This window comes from Amphimedon queenslandica, unplaced genomic scaffold, assembly GCF_000090795.2.
Source record: "Amphimedon queenslandica unplaced genomic scaffold, v1.1 AMPQUscaffold_13433, whole genome shotgun sequence".
Lineage (NCBI taxonomy): Eukaryota > Metazoa > Porifera > Demospongiae > Haplosclerida > Niphatidae > Amphimedon > Amphimedon queenslandica.
The window spans coordinates 158,817-180,097 of record NW_003546331.1 but is presented as its reverse complement, the minus strand read 5'-3'; the positions used below and the strand labels follow the sequence as shown (position 1 = coordinate 180,097).

General features: G+C 38.4%; 6 protein-coding genes and 1 non-coding gene across 10 annotated transcripts in view; 3 read left to right on the top strand and 4 right to left on the bottom strand.

The window, feature by feature from the left end:
• Positions 1 to 37: 37 nt before the first annotated feature.
• LOC100631485 (chromatin assembly factor 1 subunit B-like) lies at positions 38 to 2,081 on the top strand. The gene is made up of 11 exons (XM_003386179.3): positions 38 to 210; positions 270 to 405; positions 461 to 578; positions 636 to 739; positions 787 to 883; positions 931 to 1,003; positions 1,047 to 1,155; positions 1,204 to 1,273; positions 1,320 to 1,427; positions 1,481 to 1,606; positions 1,767 to 2,081. The coding sequence occupies exons 1-11, from the start codon at positions 91 to 93 to the stop codon at positions 2,059 to 2,061; spliced, it is 1,356 nt and encodes a 451-aa protein (XP_003386227.1). The 5' UTR covers positions 38 to 90; the 3' UTR covers positions 2,062 to 2,081.
• LOC100642139 (myosin-M heavy chain-like) lies at positions 2,041 to 5,954 on the bottom strand. Of its 2 annotated transcripts, XM_003386178.3 has the most exons (7): positions 5,854 to 5,954; positions 5,598 to 5,720; positions 5,329 to 5,531; positions 5,124 to 5,270; positions 3,596 to 4,765; positions 2,267 to 2,388; positions 2,041 to 2,223 (listed from the first exon to the last, which is right to left on the bottom strand). In XM_003386178.3, exons 1-7 carry the CDS (start codon positions 5,883 to 5,885, stop codon positions 2,125 to 2,127), a joined length of 1,896 nt encoding a protein of 631 aa, XP_003386226.1. In that variant the 5' UTR covers positions 5,886 to 5,954; the 3' UTR covers positions 2,041 to 2,124. The 2 variants fall into 2 exon arrangements, with proteins under 2 accessions (XP_003386226.1, XP_019851386.1); XM_019995827.1 differs by having other exon boundaries at positions 5,329 to 5,720; positions 5,854 to 5,940.
• A 101-nt stretch (positions 5,955 to 6,055) lies between these two features.
• On the top strand, positions 6,056 to 7,232 carry LOC100642012 (GPN-loop GTPase 2-like). 2 transcript variants are annotated; one of them, XM_003386177.3, is made up of 5 exons: positions 6,056 to 6,461; positions 6,519 to 6,675; positions 6,753 to 6,913; positions 6,988 to 7,118; positions 7,166 to 7,232. In XM_003386177.3, the coding sequence occupies exons 1-5, from the start codon at positions 6,069 to 6,071 to the stop codon at positions 7,206 to 7,208; spliced, it is 885 nt and encodes a 294-aa protein (XP_003386225.2). In that variant the 5' UTR covers positions 6,056 to 6,068; the 3' UTR covers positions 7,209 to 7,232. The 2 variants fall into 2 exon arrangements, with proteins under 2 accessions (XP_003386225.2, XP_019851388.1); XM_019995829.1 differs by having other exon boundaries at positions 6,056 to 6,675.
• Positions 7,191 to 8,511, bottom strand: LOC105312570 (haloacid dehalogenase-like hydrolase domain-containing protein 3). Of its 2 annotated transcripts, none has more exons than XM_019995830.1 (8): positions 8,419 to 8,511; positions 8,308 to 8,372; positions 8,181 to 8,265; positions 7,857 to 8,058; positions 7,725 to 7,812; positions 7,609 to 7,678; positions 7,489 to 7,559; positions 7,191 to 7,450 (listed from the first exon to the last, which is right to left on the bottom strand). In XM_019995830.1, the coding sequence occupies exons 1-8, from the start codon at positions 8,500 to 8,502 to the stop codon at positions 7,426 to 7,428; spliced, it is 690 nt and encodes a 229-aa protein (XP_019851389.1). In that variant the 5' UTR covers positions 8,503 to 8,511; the 3' UTR covers positions 7,191 to 7,425. The 2 variants fall into 2 exon arrangements, with proteins under 2 accessions (XP_019851389.1, XP_011403626.1); XM_011405324.2 differs by having other exon boundaries at positions 7,494 to 7,559.
• On the bottom strand, positions 7,271 to 7,343 carry Trnak-uuu (transfer RNA lysine (anticodon UUU)). The gene has a single exon. It is a non-coding gene; the product is annotated as a tRNA-Lys (tRNA).
• Positions 8,512 to 8,579: 68 nt separating the features above from the next.
• LOC100641888 (activating signal cointegrator 1 complex subunit 3-like) lies at positions 8,580 to 18,865 on the top strand. Its single transcript, XM_019995820.1, has 33 exons — positions 8,580 to 8,832; positions 9,037 to 9,720; positions 9,795 to 9,930; positions 9,976 to 10,031; positions 10,078 to 10,229; positions 10,330 to 10,471; positions 10,524 to 10,655; positions 10,745 to 10,936; positions 10,986 to 11,126; positions 11,176 to 11,340; positions 11,412 to 11,660; positions 11,815 to 11,949; positions 11,996 to 12,187; positions 12,256 to 12,480; positions 12,589 to 12,708; positions 12,818 to 12,982; positions 13,070 to 13,559; positions 13,767 to 14,345; positions 14,492 to 14,645; positions 14,728 to 14,854; positions 15,832 to 16,281; positions 16,367 to 16,504; positions 16,559 to 16,710; positions 16,801 to 16,902; positions 16,947 to 17,072; positions 17,167 to 17,272; positions 17,324 to 17,458; positions 17,507 to 17,562; positions 17,615 to 17,783; positions 17,878 to 18,044; positions 18,100 to 18,232; positions 18,308 to 18,478; positions 18,543 to 18,865. Exons 1-33 carry the CDS (start codon positions 8,599 to 8,601, stop codon positions 18,786 to 18,788), a joined length of 6,621 nt encoding a protein of 2,206 aa, XP_019851379.1. The 5' UTR covers positions 8,580 to 8,598; the 3' UTR covers positions 18,789 to 18,865.
• A 236-nt stretch (positions 18,866 to 19,101) lies between these two features.
• Positions 19,102 to 21,281, bottom strand: part of LOC100641633 (transient receptor potential cation channel subfamily A member 1 homolog) — a 14,127-nt gene continuing 11,947 nt past the window's right edge. Inside the window, exons 13-17 of the mRNA XM_019995819.1 lie at positions 20,252 to 20,682; positions 19,982 to 20,182; positions 19,864 to 19,932; positions 19,602 to 19,787; positions 19,102 to 19,511 (exon numbers count right to left, since the gene is read on the bottom strand). Of these exons, the coding sequence (XP_019851378.1) occupies positions 19,245 to 19,511; positions 19,602 to 19,787; positions 19,864 to 19,932; positions 19,982 to 20,182; positions 20,252 to 20,682 (1,154 nt within the window). The 3' untranslated portion in view covers positions 19,102 to 19,244. The remainder of the gene's footprint in view (positions 19,512 to 19,601; positions 19,788 to 19,863; positions 19,933 to 19,981; positions 20,183 to 20,251; positions 20,683 to 21,281) is intronic.

Sequence of the window (21,281 nt, the reverse complement as noted above, 5' to 3'; positions counted from 1 at the left end):
GTCACAACATAATTGATTTTGTGCGCATGCTCAGTTCAATTACCCGCCAATCTGCTCATAAAGGCGGGAAGAGGTGGAGAGTAGAGGAGAATGTTTCTGAGGACTCCAGAGATAGTTTGGCATGGAAAGGAACCTATATTTAGTCTAGACTTTCAACAGTGTGGGGAAACATGGCGACTTGCATCAGCTGGAGCAGACCACACCATAAAAGTGGGATGGAAATTATGAAAATTATTATTTTATTTAAACTTTTCCACCTCTACTTCAAGATATGGAAAGTGGAAAGAGGAGAAGGAGAAGGGAATTTTGATCTTCAGTTTCTATCTAGCCTCGACAGACATACTAAATCAGTTAACGTCGTACGTTTCTCACCTAACGGATCCTACCTAGCCTCAGGTAGTGATGGTGAGTATTAATGATGTAATTTTTGTGAGGCGGGACATTACACTTTATATTACAGATTGCATGATCATTATATGGCAGTTGAATTCTAAAGGAGAGGGAGGGGCAGTTGCTGAAGGTACTTTTAATCCTGACGAAACTAATAAAGAGAATTGGACTGTCCATAAGATGTTGAGGTTTATTAATTAAAGTTTTAAATTTATTCCTAAATTTCTGAACTTTTCTTCCCCCAGGGGGCATATAGAAGATGTATACGATTTGAGTTGGTCACTGGATTCATCTTATCTCATTTCTGGATCAGTTGATAATACAGCAATCATATGGAATGTCACTAATGGTGCGTGTGTGAGAGAGAGTCTAATAATTTATAATGTACATGTACAGGTGAGAAGTTATCTATCCTTAAAGAGAGCCATCATTACATTCAGGGTGTGGCGTGGGATCCTAGCAACAGTTACCTAGCAACGCTCGGAACAGACAGGTGGATGGTACCTTTTTGATATTACTTTGTCGTATCCTCTTAATTAGATCACTGCGACTTTATAATAAACTAAGCAATGATAAGTATAAATGTGTCTTTAATATTAGCAAGATGAGTGAGGTTAGTTCCTGTGACTCTCTCATTCAATGCTAGTCTTAAACAGGACCCATCACAAGTTATCAAGTGTTGTAAGATGTTTCACGACGAATCAATGTCATCATTCTTTAGGAGGTTATCATTTTCACCTGATGGGAACTTACTAGTTGCCCCTGGTAATTAGCATTATAATTAAGAATATTAATGGTTTTCTCTTCTTAAAGGTGGCCGTGTAGAAGTTAATGATAAAGCAATAAATGTTAGCTGGGTATTCACGAGGTCAAGTTTGCCAAAGTAAGCTGACATTGATTCCTTCATTCTCATAATGTTCCTTTTCCAGGCCTGCCCTCTACTTGCCTTGTTCTGATAAGCCTTCAGTTATGGTCAAGTTTTGTCCAATTTTATTTGAACTACGTGAGCAGTCGCAGACTGCCCCCTCACTGATTGAGTAAGTAAAATTAATATCATTTATACCCAAATACACTTTCCTCTCTCTCTTAGTTTACCATATCGTATGATATTTGCAATACTTACACTACAGCAGGTTATCATTTATGACACTCAGCAGTCAATACCTATTGGCTATGTATCTGATATTCATTATGCTTCACTCACTGATGCTACTTGGTAAGATAATTATAACAATAAATAACTACTGTACTCTTTTAAGTGTATTATGCAATATGGAACACATGTATACTAAGCTCTCCCTTGTATGTGTACATCTGTTTATAAATAAGAGTAAATGGTCAGTTTTATTTCTCTCTCTTCTTTGCATGTACTGTAGGTCAGCTGATGGTTCTATATTAATAGTATCATCGTCTGATGGTTTTTGTTCAATTCTTTCATTCTCACCCGGAGAACTAGGAACTCCACTTTCCTCCGATAAATATCCCTCCATTCTTACAAACCCTGGACAGCTGACCACACCTACTCACCACACCCCAACAAACGAGGCACGGAAGCCGATCAGACGCATCACACCAATTAGAATAGATACACTAACCAGTCAAACCAGTCAGACAACCACACCCACAAACAATAAGAAAGCACGGAGAGTTGAATTAATAACATTAAATTAATAATAATAATAATTTGTGAAGTGATTAACAATAATAATAATAATAAATAATCAATGAATATTGTTATCTATATTGTAAGTACTGTCTGTTTGTTGTGGGCGTGGTTTGCATCAATAATTTCGAATTGTAACGATTTCTTGGTCTCGGCAGTTCATTGAACACCTGTAAATAGAGTATGAAAATTATGCGTAAATAGACGTCTCACTTTTTTATCAGAATGTTCTAAAGCATCGAGTGACATAACGCGACCTTTCAGCTTCTCATTGATAGCATCAATACTCTCGATTAGCCTGCTCTCCTCAGTAGCCAATAACAATGGAGCTGATACTAAGAGAGAGAGAGAGTAGTTGAAACTAATAAATTGGACCATCATTTTTGATTTTGTTCATATTCTACTGTCATAATACATGCAGAAAGTTTGAGCTGATTTTGAGCTCAAATTTTTGAGTCATGCTCATTTTTTTTTCGGCCCATGGTTTTTTCTCAAAAATGGCTCCGAAATCACCTCCAATTTTTATTAGATTTTCTGATACATATTGATGTCCTTATGCTATGCAGAAAGTTTGAGCTGATTCCAAGCTCAATTTTTCGAGTTACGGCCATTTTTTAAAATGAGCCAATTTCCGAAAAATTCCCTGTACTATAGCCCATGGTTTTTCTCAAAAATGGCTCCGAAATCACCTCAAATTTTTATTACATTTTCTGATACATATTGATGTCCTTATGCTATGCAGAAAGTTTGAGCTGATTCCGAGCTCAATTTTTCGAGTTACGGCCATTTTTTAAAATGAGCCAATTTTTGAAAAATTCCCTGTACTATAGCCCATGGTTTTTTCTCAAAAATGGCTCCAAAATCACCTCAAATTTTTATTACATTTTCTGATACATATTGATGTCCTTATGCTATGCAGAAAGTTTGAGCTGATTCCGAGCTCAATTTTTCGAGTTACGGCCATTTTTAAAATGAGCCAATTTTTGAAAAATTCCCTGTACTATAGCCCATGGTTTTTTCTCAAAAATGGCTCCAAAATCACCTCAAATTTTTATTACATTTTCTGATACATATTGATGTCCTTATGCTATGCAGAAAGTTTGAGCTGATTCCGAGCTCAAACTCTGGAGTTATGACCAATTTTTTAAACAATATCATTTGTGGTTGGTTCTTTCCATTTTACTATCCTTGATATCATCCGCAATATTTAATGCTCAATACATTTTAGAACCAAAAACAAATGATGTACATGTACATGTAGATGTAGATGTACATGTACATGTATTTGACACCATCTCTGATTGGAAGTGTAATGTTTGATATTTAGCAAGTGTGGTGAGCATTGCTTCACACGACACAGATTGTAAAGGTGATAAAAAGTGTAACCAGTACATTTATCACTTCTTTTCACAGTAAACAGAATCATTACCATATTAATCAACCCTTACTATATATGCAGGCACAGAATATAAACTGTGATTGGCATATAGTCATACTCCCCAGCAATACATGTACATGTACATATTACATGTATACAGGTACCTTGTTTGTTTGCTGTTGCATGCTCCTCATGATGCGATTGTTGTTGTTGTTGTTTTTGTTGTTGTTGACGTCTCCACAGCTTGACCGGATGATGAGAGTTACGACACCTTATACCCCGGGATATGTGGTGATGGGTGTGGCTTTCTCTTGAGGGCGTGTCTTCACCCGGTTTATTTAGATAAGCGTTGATGTGTCTCCAGAGTGAGTTTATTTCTTCATCAGTTGGTGTCCGGTTATTGTCCAGTATCGTACGGTCTACCGGTAACGTTATTAGCTGCGGAGAGAGTGAGCGTGGGGAGTGGGAGGAGTCTCTATCCTCTTCATAGGTGGAACTAGGATACAACCCGTTTCGTGGGTTCTTTGATTTTTGAGGATAAGCATTAGAGGGGGAGGAGGAAGAGGGAGATGCAAGTGATATTTTCATTTTAGGTGACGCTGCTCCCGTAGGATACGTGTGCGATAGGAACCCATTTGCCGTTATTAGTTTGGGCGGAGACTTCCGTTTCTGAAACTCGTCAATGAATCTCACTTTCTTTATTATCGTGCTGTTTGATCTTGTGCTCTTAGTCCCCAGTACGCTCTGATTACTCATGGTGGAGCTAGACAACGTTGCATCCATTATTTCGGACGGTCGCTTTAATATGCCGACAATCTTCTTCTCTTCGTCTTCTTTTGTGGGCGTGGCACCATCCGGGGAATCAAGAGGAGACGCAGAAGGCACAATTGTCAAATTGAGTACTTTGTGATGAAGCGATGGCTCGGAAGGTGTGGGTGTGGTTTGATCGGTATCAGACTCGGAGGATTTTGAACTTGTTTTATTTTCAGTTTTGGCATCTTCATTTTTTCTCTGTGGCGATGAGGGAGAACACGGACTGTCCAGGCTATCATGCAGAGAAGAGCTACTCGAGGATATTGTCGATTCTTCCAGCAATTCTGTCGATATTTCCTTTGTGGGTGTAGCTTCTAAGGTAGTTTCATTTTCGGGCGAAAGTACTGGGAATAATATTTTTGTAGGAGTGATTTGAGAGGCGTGATTTGTCGGAGAATCTACTGTAAATGACGGCTGTGAGTTGACGACCAAAAGAGGCTTATGGGAAACAGGAGGAGGAGGAGGAGGAGGAGGTTCTGGTGTAAAGAATGACTGGGCGCTTGAGTGACTCTGTTTACGACCTACAGGTACATGTACATGTATAGCCCCATTTACACTACAAACCAGTTTGGATTAAAGCAGTTCAGAAACCAGCTTAATTGTGTCTACGCGTAACTGTGGTTGAATCGTTTACAATGCTACATTGCATACATAACACAGCTGCTTCAGTACTTCAAACCATCTACCTGTACCTGAGGTGGTTTAGATAAGTCGGTTTCAAACCGCATTGAAATTGTCCACACGTAAACTGGTTTATTTCTAAACCGGTTTCACAAACCGCTTTGACTTTGAGGGCATAGTGTAAATGAGGCTATAATATCATAAAATGAAAGATGCTCAATTTTCACTCTCTCTGTGGTCTGTCTCTCTCTCTCTTACCTCTTATTGTTTCAAGTACTTCGTCAAGGGTTGGGGTATTGTGTGAGTGAAGTATTTCAACATTCGGTCCAAGAATAATACGATCGTCTCTCTCTTTTTTTGTCCCACTTCTTTCGCTAGAACTACTCCTATAATGAGTCTTATGACCTAAGAGGGATATTGAAGCAAGATATTATTATTTTAAAGCAAGTGGCATCCTGCTAACTTTCACTTGTAGAGGATCTTGACAGTTTTGGTGTGTGGTGACTAGAATGGTGATGAGCAGTTGGACTTGGTTTTACATTGCGATATATTGCGCTCCTAAACCTGTCTGTTGCCTCCTGCTGCACTTTCCTTCTCTCTTCTAGTGCCTTCTTCCTTCTCTCCTCCTCTGCCTTTGCCATTTCAACTTTCTTCTGCTCTAAAGCCCTACAATAGAGAAAGTGCATGAAATAGATAGAGAAGCAATGAAGCATTATAGTTAGAATGAAGTACTTCTTTCTTTGTATTGTTTGCTTGGAGAGCATTTGTGCCCTGCTCCTCATGGTGATAGTGGCCTGGTAATGCTCTTCGTGTAGCTTTCTAAGTCTCTCTTGCTCCAAGTATTGATACTGTGTCCTATAGACAAGGGAATAGAGAAGGGAGAAAGTTCAGGAAAACAATCCAGCCCCACCTAGCAACCAATAAGCAAAATGGCCAGGAGAGAGTTTGTATATATAACATATAAGTAATGTAAAGTTATGGAGGATACGAGTAAGCACCGCCTTGGTGCGGGCTTGTCATGCTAGCCTGTCTCTTCTCTTTTCTTCTCTTAGCAACGCTTTGTGATGCCCTTCTATTTGCTGTGTTTACTGCGATGCTGCTGCTACGAGACCTGTGATCGCTTCAATATTTCTGGGAGGGGTCCGGTACCCGTCTACGGAGGTATACGGCTAGTTGTGGTTATAAATAGTTATTAAAGAAAAAATGGCTACCGCTCAGTTGGTTCTTGGTCCTCCAGGGAGTGGAAAATCCACTTATTGTGCTGGAATGAGAGAATTTCTTTCGTCAATAGGTAGAAAAGTGTCTGTAGTCAATCTTGATCCAGCTAATGAGAGTCTGCCATACAAGGAAGATATTAATATTACAGACTTAGTAAGACTGGAAGAAGTGATGGAAAGACTTAAACTAGGCCCTAATGGTGGCTTGGTATATTGTATGGAGTACTTAGAGACTAATGTTGACTGGTTGGTGAAGGATATGGCAGTAAAGGATGCTTCACATTATTATATTATTGACTGTCCAGGCCAAGTAGAGTTGTACACTCACCATTCATCTTTGAGAAATATTACAAATAGACTCAAAGAAGAAGGAATGAAGGCTAGTGAAGGATTTGTATTTTTTTTTGTTTTATTTGTACTTTCCCTGCCTCCTCAGGTTGTATCAGTTCATTTAATAGATTGTGAGAATTGTACTGATCCTTCTAAATTCATATCATCTCTACTTGTTTCTCTCTCTTGTATGTTACAAATTGAATTGCCCCATGTTAACATCCTCACCAAGATTGACTTATTAAGCAAATACAAGGAACTACGTATGTACAAGAACTACAATGTTATATAATGAGTATTAAATGCATGATTGATGACATTATCTTTCTTTCTCTTTTAGCTTTTGACATTGATTATTATACTGATGTTATGGATCTTTCTTATCTTTTGTCTCTCTTGTCTGATGAATCATTCTTCAACCGATATAAGAAACTCAATGAAGCTATAATAAGTATAGTGGAGGATCATAGCTTAGTTTCATTCTTGACTCTAAGTATACAGGTATATACACGTATAATGAGAAAAATAACATTGTAGTACTGCCTTACAAACTCTATATATTCCCTTGAATCCAGGATAAAGAGAGTGTTCATAAAGTTAGTACAGAGATAGATAGAGCAAGTGGTTACATAATGAATCAAGATGAGAGAGATGCTCTGACTTCTAGTTTCCTCTCGAGTTATCCTGCTGAATATCAGTATATGAAGTAAATAGTGCAGGATCAAAATGGAGATGATAGTTTCTCTTTTATAGAAATATGGGAGTCAGAGAAAAATTGACTGAAAATAAAGATTGATTTCACTTCTACTTTATTTTTTTCGAAAAAAAAATTAAAAAAAAAAACAAAAAAAAAAGCGACACCCAGTAGGGGACTCGAACCCCTGACCCTCAGGTTAAAAGCCTGATGCTCTACCGACTGAGCTAACTGGGCTCACGGAAACAAATCAACTGTTGGAGCAAGGAGTAGACTCATGGAATATTCAAGAAATCCAATGCAGTTTCCAAGGTTCTTGCTACATTATTAGGTCCTTCTTTAACCTAAAACATATTAAAAATAACTGTAAAAGAGTATTAGCTTTACTTCTCCTTCTCTTAGCAAGAGTACTGCATTTAAACCAGCACTGGTGGCAGCCTGGTAATCTCGAACCTTTAAAATTAAGGAAAAAATTAAAAATCACAATCTATTAGCGTCTCACGTAGTCATTTCCAATATGCCATGCTTCTAATTCTGATGCTTTTGATATATCTAGCGCTTTATAAAATAACCTATATATTAGAAAATATATTCTGATATTTACATTAAGATCCTTACCGTGGATGAGGTTTATGAGTTCTCTCATTATACGAAACTAGGACAAAATCAAAGAATTCCCTCAGACCCAAACCCTCGAGTATTGTTTCTGTGTGCATAAATTATAAAGTTATAAAAGAATGAGGCTCTTACCTAATCTTTCATCAAAATTAGAAATAGCTCCAAGTTTAACTGTTTTTGATGAGTTTTTAATGCGCTTAATGAAGGGCCAAAGATCATCATAGATACTCCAGCATTGTTTAGTACTGAAATCAGTATAAAGTGAATGGCATATATTGACCATATTATTTGTATTGTCCACATATCCAGAGCCTCTTAGAGTCTTTTCTACCACCTATTACATAAGGCATGCTGGCAGTTAGTGGGACCAACAAATAGGCCTTCTCCTTAGTGGAAAAGCATATTTTGTTAATGTATTATGTAATGCAATATAATGCATGAATTCAATCAACATACTGTATCCCACCACATCTTGCAATTCATGCTTGCAGAATAGCAACCAAAATTAGGATAGTCTCTGTCCATTTCTTTAAACTGCAATCTAAAGAAGAGAAGGACGAAGCTGGCTAATAGCTGGTCTTACCTAAACTCTTTCTCAACAGTCTTCTCATCAAGCTTCACTCCAGTGTGCCTGTAAACATGCCTCACCTATTAGATAAATGCATACTAAAACAATTAATTAATATTCACTCACATAATGAGAGCCAACACTCCCATTGACTTTTATACAAGTACCAGTTACATCTAAAGTCACTAATCTGCAGGTAGCTGCCGCCATTTTGTTTCAGGGCGGGGCTGGCAGCCTTAACCCGGGTGATTGCCCGCGAAATCGCCATCTTTGAGCTGCCTGTGCAATACAAAGATCGAGACAAAGATGGAGTCTTATACTGGCAATACAAGAACTGGAGAGCTCCCACGTTTAACGGGATCTCTCAGAGTCTTTTCTAATGTATTCAGTGACCAGGAGTCATATCTTCCCTCTGACACGGCTGCTTTGCTGGAAAGAAAGAGAGAGAAGAGGAAAGAGGCTGGTTTATCTCATTCAAAGACATGGCCTCAAGTCTCTTCATCAATTTTAAAATCAATCAATAGACAAGACACCAATAAAGTGAGACACGATCACACACACAATGACAATCGTATATATATATATATATATATATATATATATATATATGCTGTATGGAAAGTTTGACTTGAGTTAAATCTGATTGCAACAAGCATTACATAATTATTATTACATTTTTCTGCTGCAAAACAAACAATCCATTATATTCTAAATATGATCTCATTTAATCTTTTATTTTGAAAGGTTGAAGGACTTTTGAAAGACTTCACTCGCTCTGTTGCAGACCTCATTGGGGAAGAAGACGAGAGTGTCCTTCAGTCAGCCTCGGTCCACCTTTTCAGTCTCTTCTCCTTCTCCGATCCTCCTGGGACGTGGTGCAAGGAACACGGTGAAGACATTCGTAAGACCTTTGGTCCTTATCCAGCCTCAATAGCCATGAGATCCTGTGGTATAGTAGGAGAGATACACTCCTTTACTCCTAATCAAGAGAGTAGTCATGATGGCTCAGTCATCACTTCTAGTGGAGACTCAAAAGGGAAAAGTGACGTAGCTCAAAAGGTCAAGGAATTTGGATCTAACATCACGTCTTTTCAATTTAATTCGAATCTACTGGGCGTGGCCGAGACACCTGTTGCCACGGAAACATTAGGGCCAATCTCCGATGATGATGATGATGCTGTGATGTCAAAGGTTACTGATGATATTTTGGCTGAACTATCAAAATCTAAGAAATCTCAAAATGGGAAGCAAAAGAAGATTAATAAGACTTCTGCTCCTCCTCCTCCTCTTGCTACTGCCAAGTTTGGTACTGAGTGGTTGCAGGAGCGCTGTAAGAGGTGTGGCTCTGAGCTGCCATGGGAACAGCTGTACCAACAGTTGTTTGAGTTGCTCCTATCAGAGACAGATGAAACATCATTACAAGTATCGGTGAGTTTGTTTTGCAACTAAACATACACGTACATTTTCCCCATTTTATTTTCATGTTTCCTTCTCTCCTGTAGCTGGTTGAATTGGTCGGTTTCTCTAGTTTAGAGTTCGTCCAAGAGCTTCTAGTGAACAGAGAGAAGATTGTAGACACTTTATTGCACAGTCAGAATGGGGCCAATGCACTACCTAAAGGAACTCCCTCCTCACAAGGCAAGACTATATATTTACTCATACGTGTTTTATTAGAATTTATAGGAGGCGGAGCAAAAGGTCCTTCCAGACCAACCATTGGTTGTCAAGTATCAATTAAAGTAAGAATGATTGTATGTGAGCGTGTGATGGGTGGGTGTGGTTTAGTCTCAGGAGGAGAAGGCGCTTGAGAAGAAGGCAAGGAAGGAAGGAAGGAAAGAAGAGAGACAGAGAGCAAAGAGAGAGAAAGATGAAGAGTTGGATCACCTCTCAAGGTTAAAGCAACAAGGATATGATCCTGAACTATTAAAAAAAGAAAGGTGAAAAAAATAATGACAGAATAATCACTATGATGATAGTGATACCTACTACTGCATGTACATGTACATGTTCATGATAAATGGTGTGATGTATTTTTAGGGAGAGAGCATTGGAAGATGCCAAGAGGCAGCCATTATTTAAGCCACACCCATCACAGAGAGAAGGGGACCGGTCTTATCCTAATGTTTATGACTCTATGGCAACAGTAAAAATAACTCCATCTTTTCTAGCTGGGAAACCAGTGAGTACATGTACACTTATTAATGTATGTAATGTATGATCCTTTTTTTCAGGTAGGTCTTCCTGCTGGCTCTGATAAGAAGGATCACGAGTTTTACGAGGAAGTGGTGGTACCTCATTCTGCAGTTCCTCCTCCTTTTATAACTGAAAAGATATTAATCAAAGAATTAGATGACATTCCTCAAGTTAGTCAAATAAGAAGAACACAATCACGATAATAATATGAAACATCACTTTAACCTTATTTCTTTTTTCTCTGTGTCTCTTTCATTAGATGGCATTCAAAGGTACCAAGTCACTCAATACAATACAGAGTGCTGTGTTTGACACTGCCTATTATACTAATGAGAACCTGTTGATATCAGCACCAACTGGAGCTGGCAAAACTAACATTGCCATGCTAACTATACTACGAGAGATTAATAACAACATTGATGCTGGAGTCATCAGAAAAGACAAATTTAAGGCACGTTTCTAACTGTCACATAACTTATACTAGTAACTGTACACTTTAGATAATATACGTAGCTCCAATGAAGGCTTTAGCTGCTGAAGTGGTTCGTAATTTCTCGTCAAGATTGTTACCACTAGGAATCAGTGTGAGGGAGCTGACTGGAGACATGCAACTCACAAAATACGAGATACAGAATACTCAAGTATGCCCCTTGACTTCACCCAATCTACGCATAACCAACCTCATTTTAGATGATAGTGACAACTCCAGAGAAATGGGATGTTGTTACAAGGAAGTCCACTGGAGACGTGTCTCTGTCCCAGTTAGTGAGGCTGCTCATTATTGATGAGGTGCACCTGCTCCATGAGGACAGAGGGGCAGTGATAGAGTGCCTTGTTGCTAGGACACTGAGACAGGTTACCATGTTTCTGTACCTTTTTATTGATTTATTTACAATTGTCTCTTTGCTCTTTATTCATCTCTAAAGGTTGAGACTAGTCAAAGGCTAATACGTATTGTTGGTTTATCAGCCACACTCCCCAACTATCTTGATGTGGCCCGGTTCCTTCATGTCAACCTGAATAGGGGATTGTTCTATTTTGACGGTCGGTTCAGGCCAGTCCCTCTCATGCAGGTATTCTCTGGAGTCAAGTCACCCAACCCCCTGGGGCAGCTGAGGGAGATGGATAGAGTCTGCTATAACAAAGTCTTTGATAATGTTAGGAAAGGCCATCAAGTGAGGACTGTAGCTTTTGTAGCTGATTCTGTAGTGTCAAAGATTATTGTACAAGTTTTAGCCAAGACTATTAATATTATCTTATGTTGTGTGGAAAGTGTGAACTGTTAGTACTGCTTGTTAAAGGTTTCCTCTATTCCTGTATGTTCTTTAGGTGATGGTTTTTGTTCATGCTCGTAATGCCACGGTAAAGACTGCCATGTCTCTCAAGGACTCTGCAGTCGCTAAGGGACACTCTGATCTCTATGCACCAGAGCAATCTCCAGCACTGGGTCAAGCAGAGAAACAGGTCAGGAATGATTTACTGATGAGTCTCCCAACCTCCTCCTTTTTAGATTGGAGCCTCAGGATATAAGCCACTTAGGGATCTCTTCTCTCATGGCTTTGCTGTTCATCATGCTGGAATGTTACGAAAAGACAGAAACCTTGTTGAGAAACTCTTCTCCGAAGGACTCATCAAGGTATTGGTCTGTACGGCAACCCTCGCTTGGGGAGTGAACCTTCCCGCCCACACAGTCATTATAAAGGTGAGTTGCTCTTTAATTAGAATACTCTAAATATTAACAAGTAATTCATGTACTTTATTCCTTTTTAGGGTACTCAAATATATGATGCTAAGAAAGGCTCGTTTGTTGATATTGGTATACTTGACGTTATGCAGATTTTTGGACGAGCCGGTCGTCCACAGTTTGATACTTTTGGCGAGGGACATATCATAACGACTCACGACCTTCTCTCAAAATACGTCTCAATGCTGACTCAGCAGCAACCAATAGAGAGTCAACTGATGAATAGCTTAGCTGATAGTCTGAATGCTGAGGTGGGGGGAGAGAAAGAGGGAGAGAGAGAAAGAGAGAGAGAGAAAAATACATGTGTACGTGTATATAATGTGGAGTTTCATTGTTTGTTTATTTATTATTCTCTCCAGATATCTTTAGGTACTGTCAGTAATATCGAAGAGGCTGTCACCTGGTTGAGTTATACTTATTTCTATGTTCGTCTTCATCGCAACCCACTGGCTTATGGTGTGTCATACCACGATAAAGAGGTACATGTAATGAAAGAGAGAGAGAGATAGGAGGGGAGTAAAGAAAGGAAGAATTACATTTATGCATTTTGCAACTTCACTTCTCATTTTATATAATTTTTTTGTGCAGCTTGATCCTACTTTAGAGGGACATCAAATAGCTTTAATACAATCCTCAGCTAAATCACTAGACAAAGCTAAAATGATACGATACGCCGAGAGGAATCAGTCACTCTCTGCTACTGATTTAGGACGAATCGCTGCCAACTTTTATATCAAATATGCAAGCATAGAGGTCAGAGAATGAGAGAATGATCATAAGTGATATTAGTATTGTTGTTATCATTATTATTTACTTTTAATTTTTAATTTTTTTTCTTAGATATTTAACGAGTTATTCAAAGACCACATGACGGAAAGTGACATCCTATCAATGATTTCCCAGTCTCAGGAATTCGAACAAATCAAAGTCCGAGACGACGAACTCTCAGAACTTGATCAACTCCTAACCAACACTTGCTTGCTCCCTGTAAAAGGAGGCACAGAGAACGTCCATGGAAAGGTCAATATATTGATTCAGGCTCACATCTCTCAAGAGAGGGTCGAAGGGTTCTCTCTTGTCTCCGATCTCTCTTATGTCTCTCAGAATGCGACCCGTATCATTAGAGGGGTTTTTGAGATAGCCCTAAAGAGAGGGTCTCCCAGACTAGCCTACAAGTTGTTATGCTTGTCAAAGTCTATCGAGCATCGGCTCTGGATCGTCAGTCATCCACTGAGACAGTTTGAGCGCCTTTCGTACGAGATACTCCAGAAACTTGAAGGGGCCGAGCTTAGTATTGAGAGAATGAAAGAGATGAGCAGTGAGGAAATAGGTACGTGTGCCCTCTGGATCTTGTACTAGCAGTGATATATGATCTTTAATTGCTTTGAGGTTTATAGCAACTTGTTCTGCATGTAATTTTATGCTGTGGTCATTAGAAATTATTGTATATCTTTTGCTTTTTTTTTATATCAGCTCCAAAGCACCTCCAATTTATAATTCTTTTTCTGATGTGTCTTATACTCTTGTCATTATCTAGGTTTGATGGTTCATCATGTCAGAAAAGGTAAAGATATTAAATTCCTCGTGGAATCCTTTCCCTCACTCTCACTGGAGGCCTCAATCCAACCCATCACACGCTCCGTCCTCAGAGTCCGACTCTCAGTCACGCCCACCTTTACTTGGAGCGACCGTATTCATGGCAACGGTGTTGAACCCTGGTGGGTGTGGGTAGAGGACCCGGATAACGACCACATCTATCACTCGGAATATTTCCTCCTACAAAAGAAGCAAGTTTTATCGAGAGAGGAACAAGTTTTGTCATTCACTATTCCTATATTCGAGCCACTCCCAACCCAGTACATAGTCAAAGTGGTTTCAGATCGTTGGTTGGGGGCGGAGTCAGTCACTCCCATCTCATTCCGTCACTTGATCCTACCGGAGACACACCCACCTCACACCAAGCTCCTTGATCTCCACCCACTTCCTGTTGGGAAGGTACTGAAGAAGAAGGAGTATGCCGAGCATTTTAAATTTAAATATTTTAATCCGATTCAATCGCAAATATTTCATACAATATATCATTCAGACTCCAATGTATTGTTAGGAGCACCCACTGGTGAGACTAACACACTTACATACATGTATGTACTCTATCTCTTATTTCTCTCTCTCTCTCTCTTTCACTCCTTTCTTTTGCTATTAATAAACAAAATACAAAATAGAAATGTGCATATTATGTATCTTTATTTTCTCTTCTTTTAGGTAGTGGTAAGACAGTAGCGGCTGAGCTAGCCATGTTCCGTGTGTTTGAGCAGTATCCTGGTAGTAAGTGTGTCTACATTGCTCCACTGAAGGCTTTGGTAAGGGAAAGGATTGAGGATTGGTCTGTGACATTCGGTCAGAAGCTAGGAAGAAGGTACAAGAATAGTACTACATCATGTACCTGTTTCTCTCCACTACATACAGTGACTCACACAGTTTTATTTTATGTCTTTTAGTGTGATAGAGCTAACAGGCGATACTGCTCCTGATAGTTTATTGATAGAGAAATCTGATGTCATTGTCACTACTCCAGAGAAATGGGATGGGATAAGCCGTAGTTGGCAGAACAGAAAATATGTTAAAGTATAATCACTGTACTTGTGCTGTATATAGTGCAGGGTATTTTGTCACCATTTTTACTTAGTCATTAGCCAAATTTTGCCAAAAATAACTAGGAGAGAATACTTGATTTTAATTATTTTTTGATGCATATACATGTACATATTATGCATAGAAAGTTTGAGCTAATTCCGATCAAGTTTAGATTTGTTATGAATTTTTAAAGTTACTCAAAAATTGGGCCAAAGTCCCTTGTACTATAGTACAGGGTCGTCAGCTAAATTTCGTCAAAAATGACTAGGAGAGAACTCTCTATTTTTATAATTTTTTCTGATGCATATACATGCTCTTATGTTGGGTATCAAGTTTGAGCTGATTCCGATCAAAATTGGATTTTTTATGAATTTTTAAAGTTACTCAAAAATTGGGCCAAAGTCCCTGTACAGGGTCATCGGCTAAATTTCGTCAAAATTGACTAGGAGAGAATTCTCTATTTTTATAATTTTTTCTGATGCATATACATGTTCTTATGTTGGGTATCAAGTTTGAGCTGATTCCGATCAAAATTGGATTTTTTATGAATTTTTAAAATTACTCAAAAATTGGGCCAAAGTCCCTGTACTATAGTACAGGGTCGTCGGCTAAATTTCGCCAAAAATGATTAGGAGAGAATTCTCCATTTTTATAATTTTTTCTGATACATATACATGTTCTTATGTTGTGTAGAAAGTTTGAGCTAATTCTGATCTAAATTGATTTTTTTATGAAGTTTTAAAATTACTCCAAAATCGGGTCAAAGTCCCTGTTTTTTGCTGAAATTGACTAGGAGAACATTTTTAATTTTTATAATTTTTTTTGATTAATATACACTTATGTTGTTTATCAAGTATGAGCTGATTTTGATTTTTTTTTTCAAAAATTTAAAGTTTAAAATTAATATTAATGCTTGCTACATGTCTGTGTACAATCATAGGAACTTTAATTTTATTATTCTTATACAGGCTATAAGGTTGATTGTGATTGATGAGATTCACTTATTGGGTGATGAGAGGGGGCCGGTTCTGGAAGTCATAGTCTCTCGTACTAATTTCATAAGTTCCCACACTCAGAATTCTGTTCGTATTATTGGCCTATCGACAGCACTGGCAAATGCAGGGGACCTGGGACAGTGGCTGAATATTGGCCCAGGGGGTCTGTTTAATTTTCACCCAGCGGTCAGACCGGTTCAACTAGAAGTTCATATTCACGGATTCCCAGGGAAACACTACTGCCCTAGGATGGCTACTATGAACAAACCTGCCTACTCGGCCATCAAGTTGCACTCGCCTGAGAAGCCAGTTTTGATTTTTGTTTCGTCGCGTCGTCAAACTCGTTTGACCGGGTTTGATCTTGCGTCTTATGTAGCTACTGAGCCCAACCCTAAGCAATGGCTGCATATCGATGAAACTAAAGTATGTGAATCTATAGTTACTTAATAATTTTAACCACAAATCAAGTGACCAAGTGACTGTAATTGTATGCTTTCTCCCTCTTAAGCTTGATTCTCTTCTTCTGTCAGTCAGAGACACTAACCTCAGATTTACTCTTCCATTTGGTATTGGCCTCCATCATGCTGGACTGCACGAGAGAGACAGAAAACTAGTCGAAGAACTCTTTGTCAATCAGAAGATACAGGTCTGTGTAGTTCCATGGAGGAGACTATTTTTATAAAGCCGTGTCTATTTGTAGATACTAATAGCTACAGCAACACTGGCTTGGGGTGTTAATTTCCCTGCTCATCTAGTGATTGTGAAAGGGACAGAGTATTACGATGGGAAGACTCACAGATACGTTGACTACCCAATCACTGACGTACTGCAGATGATGGGCAGGGCAGGAAGGTAAGAGAAAAGGAGGTTTACTCTTAGGATTACTCGTTTAGTCACCTTAACCAGTTACATGTACATGTACTGTGTATGTGTGTCCTCTAGGCCTCAGTATGATGATCATGGAGTTGCCTCTATATTAGTTCAAGATCTCAAAAAAGACTTTTATAAGAAGTTCCTGTACGAGCCTTTCCCTGTTGAGAGCAGGTGAGTCTCATCTCATGAAACATCATGTGACCTTCCCCTTACAGTCTATTAGCTGTGCTCCCTGATCACTTGAATGCTGAGATTGTGTCCGGTACTGTAACATCAAAGCAGGATGCTCTTGACTATCTCACGTGGACTTATTTCTTTAGAAGACTAGTTATGAATCCTAGGTATCTTACTGTTCTTCAGTATCTTTATTATCATATTTTGTAATGGCCAAGTAAAATAATTAGTCATTTTTTGCTTTTCTTGTATCAATCTTAGTTATTATCAATTGGAAGACACTAATCGAATAAATCATTATCTCACAAAAATTATAGACGACTGTTTTTCTGACCTCCTTTCTTCATATTGTATCAGACTGGAAGAAGTGAGACTCTCATTACATGTAAATGTACATGTACATGTTACCTCGTCACAGGATGAAAGGAGCATAGAAGCAACGGTCCCTGGCTGCATAGCATCCTTTTATTACCTTCACCACAAAACAATGAGACTCTTCTCTGATACACTTCACTCAAGCAACACAATGGAGGAATTACTAAAATTACTTTGTGTAAGTTCTGATAGTGAGAAGTAGATTGTCTCACTTCTTTCTTGATAGGATTCATCAGAGTATGCTGAACTACCTGTTAGACACAATGAGGATCAATTGAATGAGTGAGAAACAACAGATATAATGAGAAACAACACTCTCTTTCTTTCTTTTTAGAACATTAGCTTCACAGTTACCATTGCCAGTTTCTCCTCAATCCTATGACAGTTCTCACACCAAAGCATTCCTATTGTTCCAGGCTCATTTCTCACAGGCAGCACTACCGATTGCTGACTATTTGACTGACACTAAATCTGTATTGGATCAATCACTGAGAATATTACAAGTATACAATACTACATCATTCTCTCTTGCATAGTTTGTGTACTTTTCTGCAACCACAAACTCCTGCTCTTCATTCCTTCTTCTATTCTTTTAAGGCAATGATAGATTTGTCTGCTAATGAAGGATGGCTCCAAACAACGTTAAAGGCAATGTCTCTAGTACAGATGTGTGTCCAAGGACTGTGGAGCTATGATTCATCATTGCTGACACTACCTCATGTACAGGAATCACACATTGAACTCCTTAACAGTAATATTAGCAAGTGAGTGGGAGTTATTATTATTAATTGTTATCATTATTCTTGTTGTTATTTCCAGGAGATCTAGTGCTAGAAGATGTGGTATAGGACAGATATCAAGTATAGCTGAACTGCTGATGATAATGGAGCATGATGCTAACTTCATCCATCACTCATTAGCAATAGAACTTAACAATTCTCAGCTTAAAGAAGTAATAAAAGAGGGAACAGATAGTTGATACACAGAAACAATAAACTCCTCTTATTTTGTTTTTTTTTTCTTTAAGTTAGGGGATGTGCTGCGTTCATTACCAATGCTAACAGTCAAGACGGGGCTACTGATAGCTAATTCTGAGGATGAAATGAAACCGATAAACATATCAAATGAACAAGAGACGATACCTTGCAGTACTGAATGTATACTGAGTGTGATCATTTGGAGGGACAAGAAGTATAAGGTACTAAATGCAAGTACATATTATTATAAAAGAGTAAATATAATTTTTTTAAATTTTCCTATAGGGTGATAGAAGTGTCTATTGTCCACGTTTTCCTAAAACAAAGCCAGAGGGGTGGTGGCTGTGTCTGGGGAATGCAGACCAGAAGGAACTCATAGCAATGAAAAGGATCGGGCCTCATTCTCATCACGTCAAACTCAATTTCGTGGCTCCTCCCACTCCCTGTCATGTAATTTTCACGCTTTATGTGATAAGCGATTGCTATCTAGGACTGGATCAACAATACGACCTTAAATTAACATTTGTATGATTTAATTCAGATGTAAGATTTTAAGTTATATCAAAAAATGAATTATTTGATAAGTCTATTATGAGACAGGAAGCAGATTGTTAATTATCGCACTCACACTCGTTTACACCTTTTGAGGTGTTAACATGGTCTCCTTTTTAATGAGATGAAACAGGAAGTGAAGTTGTTTACATCAATTCACACAAGGCATTAACAAGGTTTTGTTATTTCTATTGTCTCTACTGTTACTTGCAAAAGTGGATTATACACTCTTGCTACTTGTTATAGCAATAGCACCCATAGTTTATTTATTGCTAACTCTTTCTCTATCCAGTGACTATTTAATCAGCAAAACTATCTTATAAATAAGGGAAAGGACATAGGACTACTCTCAGCATAAAATGTGAAAAAATAAAGCAGCAAAATAAACTAATAAAAAACTATAGCAGTTTTAGAGTTTTCTTTGTTTGAAACTGGTCAGATAAATGAGGTTGTTGTCTTCTCAGAGAGAGCTGAGGGGCTACGACCACGAGAAGTACTGCCAGGGGCAGGTTTCAAACTGTGGGCAGGGGAAGACGGGGGAATCCCAGAAACATTACTAGCCACACCCTGGCTCTCGGCAAGAGCTGAGACCACTGCTAGTAGCCTCTCATTCTGTTCAGAAAGTGTCTCAACACTTGAGCATAGATCATCAACACGTCTAGCTAGGGCTTGATTCTGCTGCTGAACCTCCTCAATTGGCGCCTAAAAAAAAAAAATAATAATAGCAGTATAACAATACATTAAGTATTGTTATACTTATGTGTATTGTATGTTATTTCTGCTTTGACTTACTGGAGGTGCATTTAGTGCATTTTTGATATTCTCAGCAGAATCAAATCTAAAGACTCCAAGTACATTGTAAAGGAGATGCTTGATGAATCCAAGCTTCCTGTTGGGGTATATCGTGTCCCTGCCAACAATGAAGTTCTTCCTCAGCCACAAGGGGAGGTACTCCTCTACCGTAAGGGTGAGCTCAACCTAAGGATAAGAGGAGGAAGGAGATGGAGTGAAAGTATAGAATGAGGTCGGTGTTACTGTGTTAATGTTCACTCACTCTCAGGGCAAGACGGTTGGTTCCGGCTGATTCCTGCATCCCCTTGATATCGTCAACAGCAAGACCGACCTGTGGGCAGAGTCAATGGGCAGAGACTATAAAATATCCGAGGACATACCAGTAAATTGATGAATAGAATGGGCATAAGGATTAGGAACAGGATCCACAGTACATAGGAAGCAAATGGAAACTGAATATCGTCAGAGCCTGCTTCGGACTGTGACCCAGTCTGACGGAACGTGCTGTCAAACTCAAACTCACCAGTCGTCATTGTCATAGTTTTAACAATACTCCTCCAGGAGTTCATAAAAGGAGTGCGCTAGAGAGAGAGAGAGAGGGAGAGGAGAAAAGAGATCAGTTACAATTAAGTGTGTCATTATTCACTTACTATTCCCATTGCTTCGCTGATTGGATCATTAAAGAGCATATTAAATGAAAAGGCAAAAGCCAGTACCAAGAGGATAGCGAGGAAGACCAACTTCAAGAAAATATAGAAAATATTCATAAACATCACTACATATATTCCAGTGATGGGTAGTTTACTGACGAAAATCACGAGGTCGATCCAACTCAGGAAGACGGCTATGGCCCCCAACTCCCATTGCCATTTGTGAGGACAGTAGCAATCCTCAGTATAAATGAATGCAAATAAAATGGCAAAAACAAACAAGAGGAGCTCCAGATAGTTGACCCAATCGAGGAGGTACTGGATACGATATTTAAGAAACTGGATGAACTCAAACAGAAGCTTTATGATGGCAAATAGGATTACAAATGCTGCCCCAACTGGTACAAAATATTGAGAGGCTCGACTTGTTTCTGTGGTGGAGATTACATATAAGGATCAATGTGATGTACAGTGTAACTTACCAGCAGTGCAGCTGAGTGAACTGGAATTAGCATTACTCAGCACCATCTGACCTAATAATAATAATAATAATAATAATAATAATAATAATAATAATAATAATAATAATAATGATAATAAAGGTGGGTCAAAAGTATGTGTTGACGTGGTTGAAACTAATATTGATGGTTTTAAAAATTAATATAAGCATTTTAAGAATGTCTGTGAGGCAATAGTTTGTGTCAATTACATTAAAATGATCAATAGAAACATTTTAATCGTCTTACAAGTGTTGGAGTTTGGAGAGAGAGAGGCCAGTGCAAATGAAGTGAGGAAGATTACAAAAAGAAGATAAATGAAGAGATTACTGAAATACAGCATCTGCCCATATTTGAACCACTTGTAATGTAACAGATTAGCAGCTAGTGGAGCTTTATATTTACACTTTTGATAGCTATATATATATATATATATATATATATATATATATATATATATGTATATATATATATATATATACATATATATATATATATATATACATATATATATATATATGTATATATATATA

Excerpts from the sequence above, each read along its gene's own strand:
- LOC100631485 (XM_003386179.3), top strand. The coding sequence starts at position 91 with ATGTTTCTGAGGACTCCAGAGATAGTTTGGCATGGAAAGGAACCTATA. Across the intron at positions 1,156-1,203 it reads GAACTTACTAGTTGCCCCTG|GTGGCCGTGTAGAAGTTAAT; the intron begins GTAATTAGCATT and ends CTCTTCTTAAAG. Across the intron at positions 1,428-1,480 it reads ACTGCCCCCTCACTGATTGA|TTTACCATATCGTATGATAT; the intron begins GTAAGTAAAATT and ends TCTCTCTCTTAG.
- LOC100642139 (XM_019995827.1), bottom strand. The coding sequence starts at position 5,885 with ATGACAAGCCCGCACCAAGGCGGTGCTTACTC. Across the intron at positions 5,721-5,853 it reads CACCAAGGCGGTGCTTACTC|GACACAGTATCAATACTTGG; the intron begins GTATCCTCCATA and ends CCTTGTCTATAG. Across the intron at positions 4,766-5,123 it reads AGTACTTGAAACAATAAGAG|GTCGTAAACAGAGTCACTCA; the intron begins GTAAGAGAGAGA and ends ATGTACCTGTAG.
- LOC100642012 (XM_019995829.1), top strand. The coding sequence starts at position 6,069 with ATGGCTACCGCTCAGTTGGTTCTTGGTCCTCCAGGGAGTGGAAAATCC. Across the intron at positions 6,676-6,752 it reads AAGCAAATACAAGGAACTAC|CTTTTGACATTGATTATTAT; the intron begins GTATGTACAAGA and ends TTTCTCTTTTAG. Across the intron at positions 6,914-6,987 it reads TCTTGACTCTAAGTATACAG|GATAAAGAGAGTGTTCATAA; the intron begins GTATATACACGT and ends CCTTGAATCCAG.
- LOC105312570 (XM_011405324.2), bottom strand. The coding sequence starts at position 8,502 with ATGGCGGCAGCTACCTGCAGATTAGTGACTTTAGATGTAACTGGTACT. Across the intron at positions 8,373-8,418 it reads GGAGTGTTGGCTCTCATTAT|GTGAGGCATGTTTACAGGCA; the intron begins GTGAGTGAATAT and ends TTTATCTAATAG. Across the intron at positions 7,679-7,724 it reads ACTCATAAACCTCATCCACG|GTTATTTTATAAAGCGCTAG; the intron begins GTAAGGATCTTA and ends TCTAATATATAG.
- LOC100641888 (XM_019995820.1), top strand. The coding sequence starts at position 8,599 with ATGGAGTCTTATACTGGCAATACAAGAACTGGAGAGCTCCCACGTTTA. Across the intron at positions 16,711-16,800 it reads ATGATGGGCAGGGCAGGAAG|GCCTCAGTATGATGATCATG; the intron begins GTAAGAGAAAAG and ends TGTGTCCTCTAG. Across the intron at positions 16,903-16,946 it reads CCTTTCCCTGTTGAGAGCAG|TCTATTAGCTGTGCTCCCTG; the intron begins GTGAGTCTCATC and ends TTCCCCTTACAG.